Source organism: Pollachius pollachius, assembly GCF_949987615.1.
Source record: "Pollachius pollachius genome assembly, chromosome: 3".
In the NCBI taxonomy this organism is placed as follows: Eukaryota; Metazoa; Chordata; class Actinopteri; order Gadiformes; family Gadidae; genus Pollachius; species Pollachius pollachius.
This window is the reverse complement of record NC_136936.1, coordinates 5,187,887-5,212,745: the sequence shown is the minus strand read 5'-3', so window position 1 is coordinate 5,212,745 and position 24,859 is coordinate 5,187,887. Positions and strand designations below refer to the sequence as shown.

At 46.2% G+C, this 24,859-nt stretch overlaps 2 protein-coding genes across 2 annotated transcripts; one reads left to right on the top strand and one right to left on the bottom strand.

Moving 5' to 3' along the window:
- Window positions 1-11,296: 11,296 nt before the first annotated feature.
- On the top strand, window positions 11,297-12,307 carry LOC307072510 (P2Y purinoceptor 6-like; the record flags this gene model as incomplete). The annotated part of the gene is made up of 1 exon (XM_079731822.1): window positions 11,297-12,307. One exon carries the CDS (start codon window positions 11,297-11,299, stop codon window positions 12,305-12,307), a length of 1,011 nt encoding a protein of 336 aa, XP_079587948.1.
- A 1,504-nt stretch (window positions 12,308-13,811) lies between these two features.
- mfsd1 (major facilitator superfamily domain containing 1) lies at window positions 13,812-24,456 on the bottom strand. The gene is made up of 16 exons (XM_079733533.1): window positions 24,234-24,456; window positions 23,959-24,011; window positions 23,701-23,813; window positions 23,416-23,458; window positions 22,937-23,004; window positions 22,667-22,775; window positions 21,972-22,074; window positions 20,667-20,765; window positions 20,116-20,227; window positions 18,258-18,314; window positions 17,693-17,849; window positions 17,469-17,566; window positions 16,833-16,945; window positions 16,653-16,700; window positions 16,207-16,291; window positions 13,812-15,436 (listed from the first exon to the last, which is right to left on the bottom strand). The coding sequence occupies exons 1-16, from the start codon at window positions 24,385-24,387 to the stop codon at window positions 15,433-15,435; spliced, it is 1,416 nt and encodes a 471-aa protein (XP_079589659.1). The 5' UTR covers window positions 24,388-24,456; the 3' UTR covers window positions 13,812-15,432.
- Window positions 24,457-24,859: the final 403 nt, after the last annotated feature.

Genomic DNA, 24,859 nt, shown 5'->3' with positions numbered 1-24,859 from the left:
GGAGAGGCTCTGGATTGGTTGGGTAATGGTGTGGTGTGTCATTTTTTTATTGCACGATACATTCAATGAAATGACCCATGTATTGCATTATTGATTTAAGATATTGAAAAATGTCAATACAAGAGAGAAATAAGAGTCTCATAAAAATGTACACAAAAGAGAAAAAATGTACGTGAAACACAAAAACACGCGCACACACAAACACACACACACACAGTCACCAATAGGTCCATCTGTTAGAGGAGGGAAGAATCCCGGCCGCTCCCTAGCTTGGGGGCGAACGCAACACAAAACAACAACGAGACAACAAAAACCCCCAAGAGAAGCTGCTTCTGGTCCCCCATCGGAGGCCAGACATTACATCATCCCCACGACGCAGCCGTCTCACACAGCGGCAGAGTGTGTGGGCAGGAGCCTTTCGCAGGCTGATTACTACACAGCAAGAGGGCTACAGAGTCACTGTGTTACCTCGGAGGATAATCAGTACACGTGGCAGAGAGAAGCGCTGTGTTCTCGGTCGCGGTGACATCCGCGACATCCTCTCCGCGCGGCACCCACACCTCGTACCTTGTTTAAAGTCGTATATTTTTGCTCCAATTCTCATTGACGTGGGAGGTAGACTTGAAGAAGCCAGCAAAAAGGGAAGGAGACAAGGTCTCTCTGTGCATTGATGTGTATGTGTGTGTGTGTGTGTGTCCCTGTGTGTGTGAGTGTTTCTGTTTTTGTATGTCCCTGTGTGTGTGTCCCTGTGTATGTGTCCTTGTGTGTGTGTGTCCCTGTGTGTCCCTGTGTTTGTGTGTCACTGTGAGTGTGTGTGTGTGTGTGTGTGTGTGTGTGTGCGTGCATGTGTTTGTGTGCGCATGTGTACATATGCTTGTGTGTGCTTGTGGCGTGGGGTGAACAAGAGAGGACAAGGGCATGGCTACTCCATTAATCCATCAAGCAACTGCGGATATTGGGTTGATTAGCCGTTAATTCCACACCTGGGCACCGCGCCAGCCAACACCACCGCCTTCACCCCTGGCCTGTCCCAGACGACGGGGGAGGTAAACAAACCCTCCCTCGCCCCCCCTTATTCCTATCATCATTCGGCCTGTCTGTCTGTGCATCTGTCTGTCCACCCTTCTGCGGCAAAACCCGCCAGATGGAATAAACCAACCAGGATCAAGACATCAACCAACACATCATCGAGAGGGAGTTCTTTGGGGGGGTCCTACCAGGGAGTAGTCCTCAGAGCTCATCACGGGGGTCTTCAGGGTCCCCGGGGGTCCGGGGGGTTCCTGCTCCTGGTACAGGCCGGTCTGGGTCTGGTTCTGGTCCGGCCAACTCTCCCGGCGGCTCTGGCTGGCACGCCAGGCCCGCTGGATCCTGGGGAACACATGATCTATAGCTGAGCTGCCATTGGACGAGAAGATGGCCAACCCTATAGGCCATAGACCATAGGCTAAAAGCTATACACTGTAAACTATAGTATAGACAGGAGACTGAAGACTTCTATATATTATAAAGGGACTTACACAGAGTGGTTTATATGAATTACAAGAGAGAAAATATATGTCTGATGTTTTGGTAATCCAATAACTCTTTAAGTGTATAGTGTTTGATAACTGATGTGTTGTGATCATTTCAGAAGAGACTGGATGATTATAACTATGTCAACACACAAACACACACACACACACACACAAAAACACACACACACACACACAAACACACAGACACACAGCCCCCGCATTCTGTTTGCTCCTCACTGAATCATATCCCTCCCCTCTGTGCCAAGGCCTTTCACCTTCTAATTGTCACTCATTCTACGCTCTCATCTGCTCTCACCTGGTGCACACGGTTCACCCTCACCTCTGGCTGCTCATAAAGACCTGCCATCACATTCAGTTGACCTCTCAAGACCACACCACCTGCTCTCCTACACCTCCCTCCTCATGGAACTCTCTCTCTCTCCCTCCCTCTCTCTCTCCTTCTCCCTCCATCCCTCCCTCTCCCTCCATCCCTCCCTCTCCCTGTTTTGTGTTGCGTTCACCTCCTTCCCTCTCTCTCTCGCTCTCTCTCTCTCTCTGTCTCTCTCTCTCACTCTCTCTCTCTCACTCTTCCTCCCTCTCTCCCTCCATGATTTCCCCCCTTCCTGTTAGGGTGAGGTTCGGGGGACAGGCTGGAGAGTCGGATCAATTACCCGATGAACAAACACATTCACCTGCAGTGGAGCAGAGAGACAGCTGTGGCGAATGGAACAAATTGAATTAAGCCATAACCGCCGCACACTCCAACCCATCCCGTTCCCTCTCTCCTCCCCTCCTCCGCATTTCCATTCCTCTCTGCTGCTTCCCTCTGCCCGGCCTAAATCGTTACCTTCCCATAGTTGTGTTTCTCACCCTGCAGTTTTGCTTCAGAATCATCCCCCTCCCCCTCCTCTTCCTCCCACCGTTAACTCCTCTCCTCTCCCCCTCCTTATGATGTAATCAGGTTAACCCCAACCAGCACCACACGCTGCATCTCCTCCGCTCTCCCGCCTCCCAGGGCAGCACAGGCCCGGGGGGGCTACGGCCGGCGTCCCCTCACCGGCTAACACCTCCCGGAGAGGCCGGGCCCCGGCCCGGGTTAGGGTTAAATGATGTTGGATGGGCGACCCCCCCAGGGGTTGACCTCTGACCTCCGCTCAAGTAAACCCAATCAGAGGCCATATTGGATCACGGTCTCCGCACAAACACCGTGAGGGCAAAAAGCCCACGTCGCAGGTCAAGGGGACGGCTGAGAGGAGGAGAGGGGGGGTGTCGTCGGGCCCCAGGGGGTACTCACACGATGGCCTTGGACTCCAGGTGGTGCTGTTGCTCGCGGCAATGAGCGCTGTTGGAGCCCTCGTCCTCGCTCTTGCGGGAACGGTTTCTATGGCGATAGACAGAGAGCGAGATGTAGCGAGAGATACGGCGGGCAGACAGGGATGGGAATAGATTATGGATGGTGGGCACGGAGCTAATCCTCTGCCGGTAACACTTGAGAGAGAAAAGAAATTCTCTGGAATTTCTCAAAAGGTTAAACCGATTTTAAAGCACGGTTGAGGACTGCATGCATTGTCATTGAAGGAGTGTTTCACACGAAAGAATAATCACGTTTGACATTTGAAGTGTTGAAGTGGTATCAATGCTGCGAGCGATGCCACTTCAAGGGCTTTGGCTGAGCACTCCGAGTCTAAACTCGGGAAGTGGCGTCTTTAAATACGGCCTTACCTCTCCACCTTGAGCACGCCCAACCCGCCGCTGTGGCTGCAGTAGCGATGGTATCTCTTCCCCTCGTCCTGACAACACACAGCCATGAGAAGGGTTTTATTGGCTTTTCTTAAACGGACCAACGACAAGACAAAGTATTAGGGATTCTGCACCTGGAAGCACAAGGCCCTCATAAATCCCCACTCCTGCGTGAACGGGTGCGTGGACACACCCAGAACTCAGACCAAAGTGGTACTTATTGTGTCTAGGCTCTCATGGGAAATGGAATGCATCATCGTCAGATATGATGTAGTAAAATCTGTGTTTGTACCAATGTCACAAGCACACACACACACACACACACACACACACACCCACACACACACACCAACACAAAGACACACACTCAAAGTAAAGTTGTGTTGAGTTTATCCACAAGGCAAGTTTCATATCCTTGTTAAGTTGCCTTTTGCAACCCTTTTCGTTTAGTGCACTCACGCACACCCAAAACAGATTCTGAGGTTAACTGGCCCACAGGATGCACACAGCACACATGCCAGAGTTGTATTTCCTATGAGGCCCAATTCCAGCAACCAAAAAGTGTTGGTTTCGTCAACTGGAAACCGGGCGTACACCAGCCTTGCCCACGAGACTCAGCCAGACACAGACATGTCCGGGGTGACCCCCAACGGAATACGGCCCCAGATGGGGCCATTCATCTTGGCCCTATTCTACACGGCCAAGTACACCCTGACTTGGCGGCGTCTGGATGAATGTTTCCACGGCTCTGCTCCTTGTCCTCGCTCTCATTCACTCACTGACCTGTCAGCCAGGTGTGTGCAAGCTGTGGTATGCGTGTGTGGACTTGTGCATGGGTTAACACGTGTGTGTGTGTGTGTGTGTGTGTGTGTGTGTGTGTGTGTATGCGCATTTGTGTAAGTGTGTATGCGCGTGTGTGTGTGTGTGCACGCGTGTGTGTGTATGCGCACGTGTGTGTACTCCTGTGTGTGAGAGTATGGCGTGCATGTGTGTGTGAGAGTGCATGTGTGTGAGAGTGTGTGGGTGTGTATGTGTGCGCGTGTGTGTGTATGCGCATTTGTGTAAGTGTGTATGCGCGTGTGTGTGTGTGTCTGCGCGCGTGTGTGTGTATGCGCACGTGTGTGTGTGTGTGTGTGTGTGTGTGTGTGTGTGTGTGTGTGTGTGTGTGTGTGTGTGTGTGTGTGTGTGTGTGTGTGTGTGTGTGTGTGTGTGTGTGTGTGTGTGTGTGCGCGTGTGTGCATGTGTCAAGGCACCGTGAGAACGGCCCCTCATACCCTACGAGGCTCAGGTCAATAGAGATTATGTGTTCAGCATGCCGGGCACAAGACCAACAGGGCTTTAAAACCTAAAGTGTATCAACACATTTTAAGTCGTAATATCGCAGACTGCAGCCAAGTACTCCAGCCTAAGAGCATCCCATTAAAACCAAAATAAATAAATAAACACGGATATCACAGATTTTGATGCTTGGTGAAACCTTGGGCACCAGAATGAAACATGGGTGCAATAATGAGGGGCTGAGATTAAAGCTGTAAATCCATTAAAGAGGCAAGCTGTCTGAAGTAAAAAATAAAAAACTAACGAAAACGATTTAGCCAGCAAACCAAAAAAACATCAGATCTCTGATCAGGTTCATCTAGATCGATGGACGTCACGTGACCACAACGAGACTGCTTTCCCCTGGATCCATATCACAGCCTCTGCACACATTACAGAACCCTAATGGCGTCACGTTTCATTCATGTCCAAGAGACGCCAGAGCTGAATAATGAAGGGGTCGGACATCCGTTTGCAGCACAGGGAAAACATATCGCTGGAAGTCTTTGAAGGAGCTCAGCATGCATTAGAATGTATTCAATCAACTGTTGCGATATGCGTGATTGCATAAAGGGAGGGCAATTAAGAGATCATTATTCCGCTACACATATAAAAGCCCCTTAATAACATAGTTGTCGGGGTCTGTACTGCGTCGGCTGCGTGCCGATTCAGGGTGGCCTCTACGTCATGATGAGCAGGGGATGATCGAGGTGGTAGCTAGAGTAGGCGATTTATTTTAGAAGCCTCTTTGTCGAAGTTGTCTTAACACACTAAACATCAATCAATGAATCAAATGTTAAGTCCGGTATCTGTGAGTGTCGGAGGCCTGTAATCAGCCTGTCCAATCATTTCATTCTGCTGGAATGATGTCACTCCTCCAAAAGTCAAGGCAGACCTATCGATAAAGCTAGTGTATTATTCACGTGTTTTGAGGGAGTGGCCTTTGAGCGAGGCTGAAATGGAGGAGAGAGAGTCTTTGCGGTCGGATAATTTCAAAATCGAGCTTGCTCTGGCTGGTTTCTACAAATTGCCTACCCAAGCTTTAATTGATGACTCATTAAAATCTGTATTGCTCAGGCGTGCTTCCATGGCAGAGATCGATGCTTAACTTTCCAGATTAAACATGTGCACCGCGTGCAAACACACACGCACGCAGGCGAAGAACACACATACATTCACACAAAAGACTAAAGGCAGTCCCTTAAGCTAGTTCCCTGCCTGTGCATGAGGGATGGTGAGGGATTTCTAGATGCCCTTCAGCCTGCAGACAAGAGTCCTATCAATAGAAGACTCACCCATACCAAACCAAACAGACCCCCGACATAGAGAAACAGACACAAAGTCAAATCTACAAAGAGGTTAAACACATAGATAGTAGGAGAAAGCCTTCACACAGCCTATGTCACCTATGCAGACCCGTTCACACAAGCACACACCCACAAACACACATATCTTTGCACACGCATGCACACACACACACACACACAGGTTTGCACATACATCTACACACCCACAGAAACACACATGCAAAGACATGCATATGTGCGAACACACATATTCACACACACACACACACACACACACACACACACACACACCACCCTAGTGCATTTCATTGCACATAATGAGGAGTCACATCATAATATGTGGCTCCTCATATTATGAGGAGCCACATATTATGATGAGCCACATAATATGAGCAGCAATGTAACTTGCTGCTCAGTTACATTCAATGTCAGGCAGTAAAATGGCTGAACTGATAGGGTATCTCTTCAATTGTTACTTGACACATTAACGCAATTGGCCTACAATCGGTCTCCATTCTAAAACATGGAGATGTCCAATGACAAAAAAAGGTAAACTCAGGTGAAATGAATGCCATCTGGTGAGCATAAGTAGCTACTACTTGAAGGTTGAGGGCTTACGAGGAGACCAAAGCACTAGTGGTCCCTCACATTCAGTCTACCTCTTTCTATTCTACCTATGTACGGAGAAGAGGGAGCATACAAAGACCCACACCAATGCAGACCGATATAAGACCAAACAATGACACTAAAGGCCCTCTTCACAGTGGGAGAAACACAGGTGCAGCACAAAACATTCATTATGGGTCCGTGGGTCTTAGGTATTGCAGTACACAATCAAACCCGACCGCAGAGGTACAAGCATTTGGCCTTTGGATCATATGGCAACAGCAACTTGTAGAGGCAAAAACTGACTGGTAAAAAACTAAATTAGACAGGTGTGCTGCGTTGTTTTCTGGATGTAAAGCACTTTAACGTGCAGGAGGGGGACTGGATAGAAAATCGAGGAAAAATGATCAGTCTATCAAAATGCAAAATGCAGCAGTTGGGGCTATTCCCCTGCTGCTATTAAATAGCAGAGAGCTGCTTTGGTTAACATATGGTGTGGGGAGAAGAACGCACACACACACACACACACACACAGATATGCACTCCTACACACACACTCCCATCGACACACACACACACCAAGGCACACGCTCCAATCTCCACACTAACATTCATAGATATACACATGCAGGGGCGTAGGAATGAGTTTAACATTGGGGGGGACACATATCGGAAACCTGACAGATCCGGTATAATTTTTAGGTGGGACAAATGCGCCTGTCTCCGATATTGGAGGGGACACGTCCCCTCCGTCCCCCCCGGTTCCTACGCCCTTGTACACATGTACCCCTCCCCCCATCCACTCACCCCACACACAAACACAGCTTCTTCCAGTGATCAAAGTAACCCTTCCCTCCTTTAGCGCAAGCCTTCAAACATGCTGTTTAGATAAGGCCAGGGTGGGAGGAGCCAAGGTGGGAGGGGCCAGGGTGGGAGGGGCCAGGGAGGGAGGGGCCAGGGTAGGAGGGGCCAGGCTGGGAGGGGCCAGGGTGGGAGGGGCCAGGGAGGGAGGGGCCAGGGTAGGAGGGGCCAGGCTGGGAGGGGCCAGGGTGGAATGGAAGTGGCTACGCGGCTAGCAGAGGACAGCCCAGAGTGCGATTGGATTTGTGCGTACTCAGAACCGACAGGGCTCTTATCGTTTTTCTATGATACCTGCTCTGTGCATGGAAATACATGAATACAAAGATATAGCAACACACACACACACACACACACACACACACACACACACAGGATATATATGACCGGGTGGTAAGTGAGAGGCAGGCAGGGGGGCCTGGCTTGCTCGCCCATACAGGTTATTACCCCTCGATTGCAAAGCCCCGGAGTGAGCCAGAGTTGACAGGACCCCCCCCCCCCCCCCCCCCCACCCTCACACCCCTCACCCCTCACCCCTCACCCCTCACCCCTCACCCCCCACCACCCGCCGGGAGACGGAGAGAGAGACGATAATGCACTCCTGAAACATGAAACTCTTCCCCTGCTCCAGACTTCCACAGCATAGCTACACTCTACCTTCCCTGACCCTCTCCTATTGGCCCGCAGAAGGCAGACGGCTGCCGGGAATGGTTCATAAACACACAGGTTGCGAGTTCAATGCCCTGGTGCGGTTATACAGCGCTGTTGGCCATGCGAGGGTAGAGCGATGCGTTTAAAACGGGGTTCAGATGTGTCGAAAAACACGCTAGACCTCCTCATTGAGTGATGAGTGATGATAACAGTAGATACCACTTCATTAATCCTTAAGGAAATTGCAGGGCCAGTGGGTCAAGGCAGGGCAGTGTTGAGACAAAGCCAAAAATATGAATATGACTATTAAGAAGATAGCAGTACGGCATGTAGGGGCGGATGGAGAAACACCATGGACTCCGCCCTGCAGCATGCTATGGGTTGGGTACCACTGATATGGATATACATATCCACGCTGTTTGAATCAGCGCCGTGTGAATATGGATAACCACGCAAGCCTGCGGCGGTGGAAACGCTGCCGTCCCATTGATTACATCGGTAACAACTCGCTGGCTGGACAGATTCATGGGGGAACACACAAACACACACACACACACACACACACACACACACACACACACAGAGCAAGAGCAGCCACTTCAACAGTATTTCTAAACTTGGATGGCGCATTTCCCAATTCTACAGCCCAAATCACACAGAGCATGAATTACGGATATATTTGTAGTGTGACCATAAAAAGGAACAGGAAATAGAATCAAATGTTTTTTGTTCCACCGAGCAAGGCAAACAGAGTGCCTTGCTCCCCCCCAGCTGGGACCTGCTCCCTATAGGAGCAGGTTCCAGTCGGGTTAGTCCCTTCTGGACCCAGCATCACTGGGTCATGGCCGGTGTCTGCTCTCTGTGTTGAAGCAACGTCTCGCCGTAATGAAGGTATGTCAGCTTTACAAATGTGACGTCACCAAATTGTTTCAAATTGCTTTAAAACATTATTTATTTATAATAGGAATATAAGAAAATAATAATTCTAAAGAAAGAAAGAAAGTAAGAAAGAGAGAAAGAAAGAAAGAAAGAAAGAAAGAAAGAAAGAAAGAAAGAAAGAAAGAAAGAAAGAAAGAAAGAAAGAAAGAGAGAAAGAAAGAGAGAGAGAGCTATTCCCCCTTTAATATATCGCGGGGTAAGTGGCACGCTGTGATGGAAGTGCTTTCAACACTCATACTCTCAATACCCCCGACCAGCGATAATGCGCCACACTACATCACTGCCATTAAATATTCACAAGTTCAAAACAACCAGGTGGACTGTTGCACGAATGGCTGGGCGCACATTTGTACAAATTTCTTTGCGCACATACACTCATGAATTCGTTTATCAATGGCACAGGTGTGCATTAATGGTTACACATGGCATTAGCAAAAACACGCGCAAAACGTTTTTCTTTCATTAGTTTATCTCAACGGCCGAATTTCCTGGTAGATCAAATATATTACGGGTTGATTATTTTCTGTTTTCTCATATAGTCATGCAACCCCGATGACATACAAGAGGTCAGCTGTAACCAGGAGTTTCCAGAGCCACATGTACAAGTAGTGGTGGTTGGGTTGTTTTAATCAGAGCTTTTCTGCTGTGGAAAAATGCCAGGTGAGACCCGCACACGGCGGGTTCTCAAATTGAATTACATTCCTCAAATTATAATACCGGTAGGGTTTAAAGACGGAGAGGGCAATTCCCTAAAAAAGGTTTATAAAATATACGACACATCTGTGTAGAAAATATATGAAGCCGTCAGAGGCAGAAACATACATGCGTTTTCAAAGATTCGCTCTCCATGGTGTTGACTATATATTCTAAAACATCTGCCACACATGTCGGTTTAAATGAATGTTGAATTCATATGGACTGTTTGCTCGATTCATATGACTTGAATATGGTCCAAGTGCCTATCCATAGCTGCAAAAAACTCTTCAATATTCATCCTTAAGCCCAAAACTTTCCGGTTGGGATGACGGAACCTGGAAAGTGAATTACATCACCGCTCCAGTGCAGCCGGTGGACACAGCGTCACGCTCCCAATTGCTACTGGTCGGGGTGCAGCGGGAGGCAACAGCACTTTTCGCTTGCGTTCAGCCTTATAATCAACTATCCATGCGAGGTGATGCATAAAGGCTTCGTGCATGAGGCGAAATAAGTACATGTGTGCAGCAGTTTCCTACCTGGGTATTGATGCACAGAGCGAGGTGTTTCCTTTCGCGGGCGGACGGCAGGTTCCCGCCTCGCAGCCTCGAGTCCTCTCCCTGCTGCATGTTTCTAGAGGGATGTGATTTGTTTTAAAGTTAGGAACTTGCAGAACAAAAACCTGCAAATACGCGATTAAAATCCGCCGTTTGCATGCATGCGCATCAGGCGGTTGCTATCACTAGACGCCGATAGAGCCGTGATTAGGAATGATATTCTTAGCTGCTGTTGAAGCGCCTTCAGAAGCAGAGAAGCCGAGAGCCTGGCTGTCTGCGATGCAATCTGATCGTTTGCTTTGATTTTTATGAAAGTCATTCGTCGATTTGGTATAGCGGATTGTATAGGGGCTCAGGACTCACCTATGGGTGGCGTTCTTCAACATCGCGGGCAGTCTCCGCTGTCTGGTGTGAAGTGATCACTTTCACAGCAGCACGAGTATAGTCCAGACTTGGGAAAAATGCCTTGCAGCCAATCAGATCCCGAGATGTATTCCAGTTTTTTTTTTTCCGTTTTTTTGTCGGGAGCATGCTGCAAGCCGGCTGTCATTTAACTTCAGTGATCAACTTTAAAACACAGATTGTTGCTCATTTTTATATAAACACACACGCACACATATGATACCCCCCTCGCCCCCCCTTCCACGCGCGCGCACACACACACACACACACACACACACACACACACACACACACACACACACACACACACACACACACACACCAACTCAATCCGTGAGGTGAATGACATGCATCCGATTCACAGCGCCCCATGATGTTTATAAGACACGTCAGTGATTCATTGCGTTGACTCAATCTGTTCACCCACAGCAGATATCGTGGTAAAGGTCTGCGCGCTACCGTGGAGGAGGAGGGCCGGAATAGAGCCATTACGCATGACCTAAACAAACAGAAGGGCTTTGTGTGGTGTGAACGGGCGCAGGGTGCCAGGCAGACAGTAATAGGTAGGTTACACGAGAGTCCAGTCAATCGTTCAGCTGTGCGTGTGTCACCTTTTTTTTTTTTAAATTAATTGTCTATGGACTTCAGCTTAAGGACTTAAAACACTCGAAACCCTTGGAATCAGTCATACTCCATCGTTAGAATCATAAGAATGGACGATTTCCACCTGTGCCCGTTGTCGGACTACTACAAACGGTTCCTTCTGCCGGTGTGCTACAGCGTGGCCTTCGTGATGGGCCTGGGCCTCAACGTGGTGCTGCTGTGGGACGTGTGCTCGCGGCAACCCCAGCAGCACCGCAACGGCAGCGGGACGGTGGTCTACGTGGCCAACCTGGCCGTGGCGGACCTACTCTATGTGCTGACCCTGCCGGTACTCATCGTCAGCTACGCCATGGGAAACGTGTGGTACTTGGGGGACATCGTGTGCAAAAGCGTGCGCTTCCTCTTCACCGTGAACCTGCACTGCAGCATGACGCTCCTGGCCTGCGTCAGCGTGTACCGGTTCCTCGGGGTACGCTTCCCCGTCTCCGCGCTGCGCCTCAGGACCAAACGCGCGGCCGTGTGGACGTCGGGCTCCGTGTGGGTGGTGGTGACGGCCGAGGTGCTGCCGACCTTGGCTTACAGCCACACGGGGCTGGCAGACAACCAGACGGTGTGCTTTGAAATGACCGATCCGAGGCAATTCAACCTCTACTTCCCCTATGGGATCTTCCTGTGCGTGGTTGGGTTCTTCCTGCCGTTCCTGTTGACCGTGTGCTGCTACTGCTCCATGATCAGGACGCTCTGCCGCCCGAGCAGGGCCAGCACTCCGCTCGGAGCTGCGAACACGCGCAACAAGTCGTTACGCACTCTCGTGGTGGTGTCCATCTTCTTCGTGCTCTGCTTCGTGCCCTACCACGTGGTGCGGACGGTGTACCTGTTTGTGCGGGTGTACATGGTCGAAGACTGTCACGAGCTCAACGTGGTCGCGATCGCCTTGAAGATCTGGCAGCCGATCATCAGCCTGAACTGCTGCGCCAATCCTCTCCTCTTCTTCCTGGGCTCGGGCAAGTACCGCAGGAAGCTCCGAACGTGGCTGTGTCCGAGGAACACGAGGGTGCTTCCGGCCGCCGTGTGTGTAGTGGTCGTAGACGCCGGGCCCAAACTGTCATGCCCGGCCTGAGGCATGTCCGTCTCCGGCGTGCCACTGCCACATAAATGCGTCATTTGTTATCCGATATACACCCCAAATAATGTGCATTCATTCAATTATCAAGACCTTGCGCATATTTGGGAGTGTGTGGTATTGTCTGCATACATAATGAGGCCGGCATGGACAAGGCCGAAGTAGTAGTCGTCCAACCTTAAACCAGGTGTTGTGGGCCTAGTGGCACACCAATCTCGGCAATGATTCGATATTTGGCGCCCTCTGTCGGTTTTATAAAGTAACGACAGCCGTCATAGTGAATAGGCCAACAGCGCATCAAAGGTTGCCACATAGTCTCTTCAGCGCTATAGAGCCCACAGGCCTTAATGTCAAATTGCCTATGAAAACGATCGTTAAAAGTAATAACAGTTGAACTTAAAAAATGACTGAACAAAAAACATCACGTAGCCTACAAGCAAACAAGCGCTGCAGTACAAATGTGTTTTGTTTTCGTGAGCAATGTGTATGCATGCAGACAAATTAATAAGCTACAGCCCTCATATGAGGAGGAAGAGGAGGAGGATATCATTTTAACAGGCTCCTGTGGCCCAGCGATGACAGATGGGGAAAGCAGTGGTCTGGGAACTGAGCAGCAGGAGGCGGGCGAAGAAAATGAGTTATCAACAGCTCATTAAAACACAATATAGCAGCACTCGATGAAGTATAGTGCGCCCCCGGAGCCAAGGGTTCCCAGACAACACGACGCTCCGATAAATAAAAACACATTGACAAAACGCCCGTGGAATTAATGAGCTTCCGGCCCGTTGTTCTGTGTTTTGTCATCGCTGCTTTCATTGAAGCAGGTATTTTCTTCCCTAATGGTTCGGTTTTACCTGGGCTCCGAGCCTGACAGGCCAACCCAGTGTCACGGAAATACGTGACACTGTCACGTCATTTAATCTATTCATTCGTGATCTGGGACACGTAATTTCAATTTTTTCAAATATCTAACACTATGACAGCTTTTGGCCACCCGTTTCTACTTTCACCTTTGATTCTGAGAAATTGTGACAATTCACGGATATATTTAACGCAGGTGCGCTGCTCTGTAGGCAAACCGCGACGGAAAAAAAGGTAGCTGCTTCATCTCTTCTTTATAGAATGAGTTTGAAATTTGTGCTTTTGGCACAAATTTGCTTTTGAAATTACGTGTCCCAGATCACAAATGAATGGATTAAATGACGTGACGTGACAGTGTCATGTATTTCCATGAGACTGGGTTGGACAGACAGCAGTTGTGCAGGCCAAACGCTGACCCCGGTTGGAGTCCCACTAAGGCCGTCCCCATTTGGCAGCATCGTCCTGGAATGGATCGTATATATAGCCTATATTGTATCATTTGTTGTTATAATCTCTCAGTGAAAGAAATGCCGAGGGACCCATGTTTTGTCTCATATGGATATGAAACGGGAATAGAGAAAATACACATTGTTGTATCGTTTCACACAAATGTGTTTCATTTCATTTATTTTTTTGGAAATTTTATAAAATTCAACAATTGTATGGAGGACCATTATCATTTCTTGGAAACTGACAACTGTTGAAGGTTGACAACAATAATAAAAACATAGGAAACAGAAATTGACCTCAGCCACTATATATCAAACAGTTGAGAGGCCTACGTGTTTTTTACGGTTTTTAACAAATCCGTGCAGGTTTACCTGAACAAAAAAGATCAAATGCATTCGCTCACCATAAGGACTGACCGTAACTGGTACCGCTTCATTCATTTTCCATTAATTAAAATGAGTTAATGCAGTAATAAGCATTAACTAATGCTAAATGAACAGTTAACCCATGTGTCTAGTAATCATTTACTAAGGTTGTTCATGTTTACTAACCGTGTTCAAGTAAAGAAATGGATTCATTTATACTTTTTTTAATAGGGTTAGGGTTAACCCTTCCCCTAACCCCTATGCTTTACAATATTGGTTATCGTTACCCAACTCATGCTTATTAATACCCTTATGGTAATGTACCGACTGATTCAGGTGTGTTACTTTCAAAAGTGGTTTAACACCCAATATCTTCAAATTACCCTGCAAACAATTAGATCCCAATTCGTGCCATTATATATCACACTGAAAACGTAAACAAGACTCAATCATATGGTTTGTAAAGAACAAGCTTAACAAGCTTCAGAGCAACTTAAAACATCCCTCACCACTACTTATATTGCAACAAAATGTTAAGAGTACCAACTTGAGGCCATTACACTGACAAGTGCTACGGTCTCATTCTGATCCTCTGGATCATTCAAGTAATGTATTCGATTTGATGAGGTGACAGGAAATTAACTTTTATGAACCTCCAAGGCTAGCGAGAGGGCAGAAAGAGAAGAAATTAAAGCAATAAATGTTATTTTCAAGAATACTGGCTATAAAGGTCAATGAGGCATATTATTAACACTGAACATAAAGTAGTTCATCATAAAAGGCACTGGGATTTTTGTCTGCAGTTATTGTTACTGCTGACATACGATATGTCAACTTACTGAGTTAAAAAGTCTATTTTGGCAGAATTGATATGAATAAATTAAAACCCACCACAGGAAACCCGATTGAAATACAATCAAAACAACATATTAATTAAAAGTACTGGGATAATTAGCCCCTGTTCCATCAGAGACACATTCAGTGACCTAGTCTGCATGAAGATGTGTGGAATAGTATTCACTTATCATAGAATTAAAAAGAAACTAACCAACCAAATGTGCGGGCGCACACACACACACACACACACATACACATACACACACACACACACACACACACACACACACACAGAGGGGTGGGTAGGCTCCAGTGCTATCCCACACCAGGAGAGTGGAGTCTGGGCAGGGATGTGTCAGTGTGTTTTCAGAGTAAGATTTGCTGTGATTAAAATCACCACCCCCACATCACCGTGTCCTTCATCCCCATGGGCCCGACAGCCAGAGTTCTGGTGGGAGGAGCCACAAACCACAGCACGGGGGCGGAGTCAATCCTTCCCTCCTCGCAGTTGATTGACAGCTCTGGGGCTAAGGGGAGGGGGCAGTGCAGAGAGCTGGCTCCGAAGCCCATGACCATTTGTGTGTCTATGTGCTTCCCCTCTCATCTTCATCATCTGGAAGATAGCAATTATGGAACAAAGATGTGAAATTAGTATGCATCATAACCGCTACAGAAGCTCTGATGAGATCCTTAGCCTGCATAGTACACCTACTATGCAGGCTTTTTTTTGACAATTAACTGGGTCTGATTGATGTAAACATTAGTTTGAAAATAGCATATGGCCCAGTGTAGAGGAGCCTTCCCAGGGCGCCGTGTTTTCAACCTAAAGTTGGAGAGGCCACTCACTGTGTGGGAGGGCTGGACAGATGCACGGCCAGTACATGAAAACAGGGCTTTTCAAACACATGCCACTGTGATGGTAGTTAATAGCACAGGTGGGAGGTGGGAGGCACAGCAGTACATGAAAACAGGGCTTTTCAAACACATGCCACTGTGATGGTAGTTAATAGCACAGGTGGGAGGTGAGCAGTTGTTAAGCGACGGGGGAGTGTTAGCGTGAGGCTAGCACTTTGGATCAATGTTTTTGTGAAACGGAACACAGCTGGGCCAAAGATGCTAACCCTAATGTCCAATCATTGATCGGGATTTGGAACCACCTTTTGGAGACCCATCTAGCTGTCCAGTGTGTTGGCAGACAGGGGGAGGGAAATAAGGGAAGGAGGGAGAGACAGACAGGCAGACAGACAGACAGACGGACAGACGGACAGACAGACAGACAGACAGACAGACAGACAGACAGACAGACAGACAGAAAAACACAGACACACAGATAGAGAGAGACAGAAAAACAGAGACAGACACACCAGACATAGATCGACTCACTCCGAGTCTGAAGGGGCTTCCTCCTGGAGCCTGGTTTCTTCGTAGAGCTTGGCTCTGGCGGCGGCTGACAGGTTCATCTCCCCGGCTGGGAGAGGTGAGGGAGAGAGGAGAGGGGTACAAGGAAAAACCTTTAGTGTTGAAACCTGGCCAAGCATAAGAGAACACTGTGCCTCTCAAACGGTACTTTTAGAGGTCACAGCAGCCGGGTTGAAAATGCAGAGTAGTAAAAAAAAAATAATAATGGGTAAAAAAAACATTTAAAGTAACAATATGTACAAATATATATGTTTAAAAAAAGTAGAAGAATAGTAGTAGAAATGAAAGGCAAATTCAGAGGGTAAATATTCTGTCCTGTGCACTCTGTGCCGGTAAGAACAGGAAAGTCCAACATTAATTAAAGCCACCTAAAATCTAAGCCGAATGTACCGGCCACTGCTCCTCCTTACCTTGAAGAAAGTCCACCAAGTACAGCACAACCACAGCAATCAGGGAGACTGCAGGCGAGGAGAAAGAGAAGGAGACAGGGAGGGTAAGCCACATGAGCCAGGGGGCCAACCAAAGCGATCTCAAAGGACGAAGGGAGAGCTCCATCAACAGAGGCACTCAGAGGACCCAGGATTACTGACTGCAGATGCAGGCGCAGAAGAAGACCTCCAGGAATAGGTATCCTCTGTTGTCTAGGATGGCCCCGGCTGCCATGGAAATCAGAGCCAGGCCCAGGTTCTGGATTGACTGCATGCTGAGACAGGGGAGGGGAAGGGTGGTCAACATCGAACCCGTTTAAGACGGGGTTGTATGGGTTCGCCTGATACGCATTATGGGGGTCGCAGACTTGTAATACATTAAGACACATTTTTGGATAACCAAATAAAAAAGGTAAAACGGTTATTGCCACAATCTACTAATAATCCCTTTTTGTGGTACATTGGGCACACTTCCACTGGGATTGATATTACGGGCAGGTGTGGAAGCAGATGAAAATGTTGGGTTGCAGAACAAAACATTTAACATTTTACATTTAGGGCATTTAGCAGATGCTTTTATCCAAAGCGACTTACAACAACTACATTCATCAGAAGAAATAGAGAACAATATATTGCTGTCGGTAAAGTAAGGTTGTTCATTGGACAAGTGCAAAGCAGTTACAAATGTTAGGGTAACCCATTTCCTGTATACAACAAAGACAAAGACAAGTGAAACGAGTAAAAGTGAGGGTAACCCTCGGTTCCCACTACATGTATTAGGGCGTAGTGTTAACGTACAAGCCGTAGGCAGTTCCCAGTTGATGATCAGGCACCACGAAGGCCACCATGGGCCACAGAGCACAGGCCAGCAGGGAGTAGGACACGCCCAACAGAGACTGCAGAAAGACAAGACACAAGCACTCCACATGAAAAGGCTGCGCAGGACCAACAAATCCCAAATAACACAGCAAAAACAAGGTTGACAATGAATGCACCGCCAGTGTCGCCATGTTTGAAGTTACCATGGCGATCCAGGGGTTCCACAAGGTGAAGGCCAGCATCATGTGAGCGGCGAGCGTGGTGACCACGGCACACATGACCCAGATCACGTTCCGGCCCGTCTTGTCCACCAGAAAGCCCAGGATGGGAGACGCGGGGGCTGAGATGATGTACACCACACTGGGGGAGAGGGGATCCCAAACACGCAGGGAGGGCAACAGATGAGATACGTTATCGGGATTCTAACACCGCCGCAATACTCTATTATCCGTGTTTGGTTGACTCAACAAACTCCTTTGTTGTTATGCAGGAAAAGTCAATGCTACCTTTATGTCAACGTGAAAGTGAATAAAGGTCGTACATAGACTGCCATCGTGAATTTGTCCATCACTCAGATACTCGTAGGATCAGTGTGGCAGTTTATCATCAACCAAAAAGGCAGTAAAAAGAAAACGCTGACTCAAAGTGAGCTCAGTGGATAAACAGACCTTTCCCAAACAGATATTACAAAATGAAAAAATGACATTTGGTGATTAACCAAGCGTCCTTTATCAAGTAAAGAAGCAAGTGTAACCAGACGCCTATTACCTGTTGATCGCTCTTGCTTCAGCTGGAGAGAAGTTGAACTTTTCAATAAAGAAAACCCTGTAATGCAACAAAAGACACGTGAAGAACAACCATGTTGAGGCAAACAGCCCGCAGTGAGACATGTTTGATCAGGCTCGGACAAACAATGGACGACATGCCGCCCTTTGCAGCCGGGATTTCCCGTTCAAATACATGGCACTCACTAACATAATGTGTATTTGCTTGGCAAGTATTGACCTTCTTCTGCTGTAACAAGCGGGTTGCCACGAAAGTCGAGACCGCATTTTTCGGGAATGAAACGCAGCTCAATAGAAACTAAACAGGCCTCCATGGTTCGCAGGGTGCGGTTTGGTCCCTTTCTCCACTGATTCCTTCTACAGTTATAACTTAATACACCCTGCAATTTAAGATCTGACTCAGGGAACACAGGGAAGCCTGCAATACATCATCTGTTGCCTGGAGAGGGAATTATTTATTATTCAACTGGACAGGATAACCAGTGCATTACATTTCCAGGAGCTGCTTTCGATTTCGGTTGACTTCATTTGAGGAATGAAATATGTTATTTAACCTAACGTACTGAAAATAAGTTGACCTTAGAGGCTATTTAATACCTTCAAACCAATGGTTTGGATAGTTGAGTTGAACTGATTGGTAAAGCAGAGAGCTGAACAATGAGACAAGATGGATACCCACCAATATGCAGACACTGGTGACTGAGATTTTCCTTAAGATAAATCTAAAAACAATGGCGTCAGCTTGTGTCCTGCTGTCCTTGTTTGCCCCCCTGGCTGGTGTGAGGCCCATGAGCAACATTAAATAGGAGCAGTGGGCAAATTAGAGGAAATGACACCAACAACAGAGAGCTGCTGGATTGTTATTTTCATTTTCACTTACCGTATTTTCCGCACTATAAGGCGCACTTAAAAGCCGGTAATTTTCTCAAAAAACGACAGTGCGCCTTATAATCCGGAGCGCCTTATATATGGATCAATTGGTTAATTGGTTGATCCATACTGGTTGTAAACGGCGCTCTGTCAAAATGTTTCAGTATGAAAAACCAATAAAAACAATTTAATAATAATAATAAAATGTTTCACTACGACTACGATAAAGTCACACCGCTTGCAGCATTACGGCTATCGTAGTCAGTGCACACAGCATTTTACTGCGCATACTCACGGAAGGTCACACTATACGATCACAGAGCCAGGAAATCGGGCGGAAGACTGGCCACACTACAAGATTCGAGGGTGCGATGCTCTACTTTGTATCATTCACGTTTGCAAGATATTTAAAAAATCTAAGGTTTGGAACTGCGGAATTGTGTTTTACTTTTTTGTCATAAAGGTTCCAGTTTTATATCTGCTAAATGCAGCAACTCGTCCTCACAGTTGCGTTGCGCGTGACGAGCTATACAATTAGCACAGCTCCATCTAGTGGATGCATAACGCATCCCCAGTCAAACGTTTGACTGCAGTATCTTCTATGCTATGCGCCTTATAATCCGGTGCGCCCTATTTATGAAAAAAGTTCTGAAATAGGTCATTCATTGAAGGTGCGCCTTATAATCCGGTGCGCGTTATAGTGCGGGAAATACGGTAATTATATTACAGAAATATTGCCTATTCTCCTTTTAGAATTGCTTCACATTAGAATAATCTGATGAAGCTGATATTGATAATCACATTGTGATTCATTGTTGACTGTTAATTGTTAGCATATCATTTTAGGCTGCGGTTCTCGCGTTCAATAAAAAAAACATCACGTATTGCTGTTCCCCAAAAGCATTGTAATGAAGAGCTGAACCAAGCGATATTGTGGCGGCTTAAAGAGGAAGCTCCGACACTGTACTCACTGTCCGAGGCCGATAAAGGGGAAGATGGCCACGTAGTACCCCACACAGATGATGAAGATTAGCCACAGTGATAAGGGGAAGTCCTTCACGTCGGTTAGCTTGATCACATCTCCTGTAGTCACACATCCAGACAGGATCCAACCATCTCCATTATACACTTTTATTATGATGATCTGCTTTTAAGGCTTGGTTTCGTTACTCACATTAAGCTGTTATTTTGGCTAGTTCAAAGGCAATTTACTTAATATTTGATTATGTATAGTGTAGGGTCTAGGAGGGTGTAGGGGCATACCATCTCAAGTTCTCCTAATTTTAAGTTTATTTGATTCAGTTAAAGGCCATTAAGCCACACTAAGCCCATTTATTTCAATTCATTATCAAAAGGGACAATGTCTAAGTTCTTTCACCCCTTTACTTATTTTATTTTGACTTGAAATGTATATCATAGCATCTCCTAGCACATATTCCTCTAATGACTGCATAATGGAAACAAAAAAATATATAAATGAAAAAAAAACGTAAAAGGCAATAACTGGTAGGGCTTGGCACACCTGTTTTCCCCTGGTCCTTCTTCAGGATCCTCTCTGCTCTCCGGTCCAGGCAGCCCAGGACCAGTGCACATACCAACGAGAAGAAGCATGTGACCGAGGCTGGAACGGGAGATAGTCACACAGAGAAGGGATCAAGGTGCAGTAAGGATATTCATAGAAACAAGTGCCAGGTAGGGCTGGGCCATTTGGCCTAAAAATAAAATCTCAGATTTTTTCAAACCAAACCAGATAATTGATTTTAGTCGATTATGTTTCTATAAATTAATAATATATATCTTATTTAAGCTTGGAGTATAACAATGATTACCAAAAGCAAAATAAATAACACACATCTCCTACTCTTCTGCGTGCCTCAGTTTAAGAATAAATGAGTTGTGCTGCTGCTTTTGGCTGCCACAGAGTTAAGGCAAACTCTGCACACACACTTTTTTCAGCGCATGCCGCAATGTTGATTTTTAACTTCATTTGAAGAGGAGATGGTATTGCTAGGAAATACAGGACCTCAGAGAAGGGGAAGTGGTGGTGCTACTGTAAATACCCTGATTAAGATCACTTCACTTGATAAAAAATATATAAATAAATATGTAAAAGGTTCAATTTCTTTCTTTTTTTAACATTGATTTTAATTAATTAATTATTATTAAAAAATATTTTCTTAAACCTTAAATTCGAATTACGGTTAAAAATTGATTAAACGCCCAGCTCTAGTGCCAGGCACTTAAAATTACTAGGTTAACCCATTCCCTGAATACAACAAAGACAGCAAGGATACGTTTTATTCTTTTGTGACAGTTCAAAGACCAAGCAGTAAGAACTCACACTGGAGCTGGTTTTAGGGCTTACTTACTGCAATACATTTTCGTATTGCAGTGGTTATGGCGACGGCCCAGATCACACGCCACGAGGGAGGGATGTGAATGTGGAAGTGAAAACGAAAGGGTGGCGGGAGGAAAAATGAGGCCCATGTGATTCACCACCAACAGAATGAGAAACAGAATGCTCTGTCAGTGCTCTCTCCAGTGGCTTGGTTATCGGAGAACACCACAACGCTTCTGTCAAACGGAGGGATCGAGGAGGTGCAGCTCGAGCCCTAAAGTGGACCACTTGTGGTTTTAAGGATGATTTAAGCCTGATTTGTTTTGTTCTTTTGTGGAATTAATCATAACCTGTCGTGTAACACAATTCCCAGTCACATCTTCCCACAATCCTTAACTACTAAAACCAAAGACGAGCCTAACTGGTTAGCAAGGGGTTGGGAGGAGTCCTATTAAAGAACGTGTTAAAAAGCTACCACATAGACCGTACCTATCATGAGGGCTGTTCCAAGCGTGCTGGGCCCCTTGGAGCCGATGAGATCCGCCACTCTGCTGTACACCCAGCCCATGATGTTCATGTTCACTGTACTGCCCTGCACAGCGGCAGAGTAGAGGGGAAGGGAGCACAGAATGCAGGTTAACATGGTTAAGTTGTCGCGTTAGGGATATGTGTGCTGTTTGACTGATGGTTGACCGATCGCCATAAATGATCGCCATGAATCACCATGAGTGCGTTCATCATGAGTTCTGACTTCATACGAGTACCAACCATAGATGAATATGGTAAATGGACTGCATATATGTAGCGCTTTTCTAACCAGTGGCCACTCAAAGCGCTTTACAATCGTTGCCTGACAATAACCCATTCGTACACACATTAACAGACCGACGTTGCAGTGAGACATGCAAGGCAAAAGCCAGATCGACACTCAGATAGGAGGATCTGGGGATCGAACTAGCAACCTTCTCGTCACATTGTCACACATCTAGTGTTGAATTCATAATTCGTAGTCATTCACCTTCATTCTTTGCAATGTAAACAGCACGAGACACAGTTTAACCCCTACCTTGTATTTAGTGCCAATTCAAAATGTTCAAATCAATGTACATGGCTTGTGGTTAGCATTCATCCACCAGATCCACAGTGAGTTGATTGCACTTAACCTGGTTAAGTCAAGCGCTTACCAGTCGAGCCATGCTGAGCTGGAGGCCAAACACCAGGTTCAGCTCCTTCCCTTTGAACCAGTTGACCGCGTAAGTGTTCTGAGCCACGGACAGAGACTCACCTCCAACTCTATCAGAAACAAAGACAATATGTGTTGAACAGAAGCCCATTCCGGTCAAACTAAGGTCAAACATTGAGAGCAAACATCTCATTCTTAACAGAAATATCATGTCAGCCCCAAAAGACGCATGTTATATCATGACATCAATGTGCTAATTTAGTTATCTTACCCAAAAACAAACCGTCCAACCTCCATCAGCCAGAAGCGATTCAACAGAGCCCCAGCAGCAAAGATCACCTTCGAATAGGTGAAAGAATAAAAAGCATGATAAATATTAACATTTACATTTAGCAGATGCTTTAATCCAAAGCGCCTTAAAATAACTACATGTGCCTAAAAGAAAGACACAATATATCGCTGTCGGTACAGTTATGATGTTCATAGAACCAAGTGCCAAGCACTAACAATTGTTAGGTTAGCCCATTCCCTGTATGCAACAAAGATGGCAATAGTAAGTACTATTTTTAAGTGCAAGGACGTTGAACATACATCAAGTGCGTACATTAAGTATCAGGTCGTACAGGACGTTCAAACCTTGTCCATTTGTGTTAACAATGTAATTACATTATGTACCCTAGCGTTTATATAATGGAATAAGTAATGACGCACACAAAAAGCCTTAAGAACCAACCTCCTCAGTAAACCTACCTGTCCAACGCAGACGAAAAGGGAGAAAATTATGGTTCCGAGCCTAAAGAAAACCGTAAAACACAATGTCAACAACCGCCAGGGCACAGTGATGGGACAAGATTATGAGAACCATAACTCCATTTAATATCGGAACGCAAGTTATGCCATCTCAAGTTGCATGAGACTTGAAGCACACACACTCACACACACAGTTGGGAAACATATTGACTTATTACTAATTACTATTTTTACCTGTCACACACACACACAAAATAGAAACGTGCACAAAATAGAAACACAAACCTGATGCCAAAAACTCTATCAAGGAGGAATCCTCCGAGAAAGCAGAGGACTACGTTGGGCCAGGAGTACCACGCATAAAGCTGCATGAACTGGGATGTGTTCAAGTTCATGTCCTAGGGCAGGAAAACAAGTTCAATTCATCTCATATAATACTGGCTATGTTTCTTCTTACAATGTGGGCTACGTGTGGGCGTTGACACCATAGTGTGGGGTTGGAATTGGGATGAGAAAAGACTACCAAGGGGGTTCCCCTATTACCTGGATGACATCTGTCTGGAGGGCAGCCGGGTTATCATAGCAGAAGTAGCTTCCTGTGAAGTAGTAATGACCACACAAAATAACATTTCATAGGTGGGACAAGGGACAGGGTTCTCCTTTTCACATTTCTAAGTAGCTGCCTGTGAAGTAGTAATGACCACACAAAATAACATTTCATAGGTGGGACAAGGGACAGGGTTCTCCTTTTCACATTTCTACAACAACAACAACAACAACAACTACAACAACAACAACATAGACCACTGGCAACTCACCGAAGCCAAGGAAGCACATAAAAATAAGGACAACTATTCTGTGCAGCAGGCGAGTGGGGTCGCTGATAGCCGACATTCGTTTACCGGGCTCCTCGGCTTCGGATTCGCCATTTACGTTTCCCAACAAACTCTGGCGTTCATCTATATCGGACATATTATTATGTTTTGTGCGCGGACGACAAGTCGTCCTCGTCCGCTGTGGTGGGAGAGAATCGACTCGCCAGAGCGCATTGAACTGGGTCATGTGACAAGTCACCGCCACGTGACCACGTGTCGAACGGAAGTGATATATGTATATATATATATATATATATATATATATGTATATATATGTATGTATGTATGTATGTATGTATGTATGTATGTATGTATGTATGTATGTATGTATGTATGTATGTATGTATTTATGTATGTATTTATGTATATGTATGTATATACATACATACATACATACATACATACATACATACATACATACATACATACATACATATATATATATATATATATATATATATATATATATATATATATATATATATATATGATGATGAGGGCGGATGGCATCCCCCTTTGGAATTAAAATTATCAAAATCATCCCCCTTCTGAAACAGCCATCCCCCCTT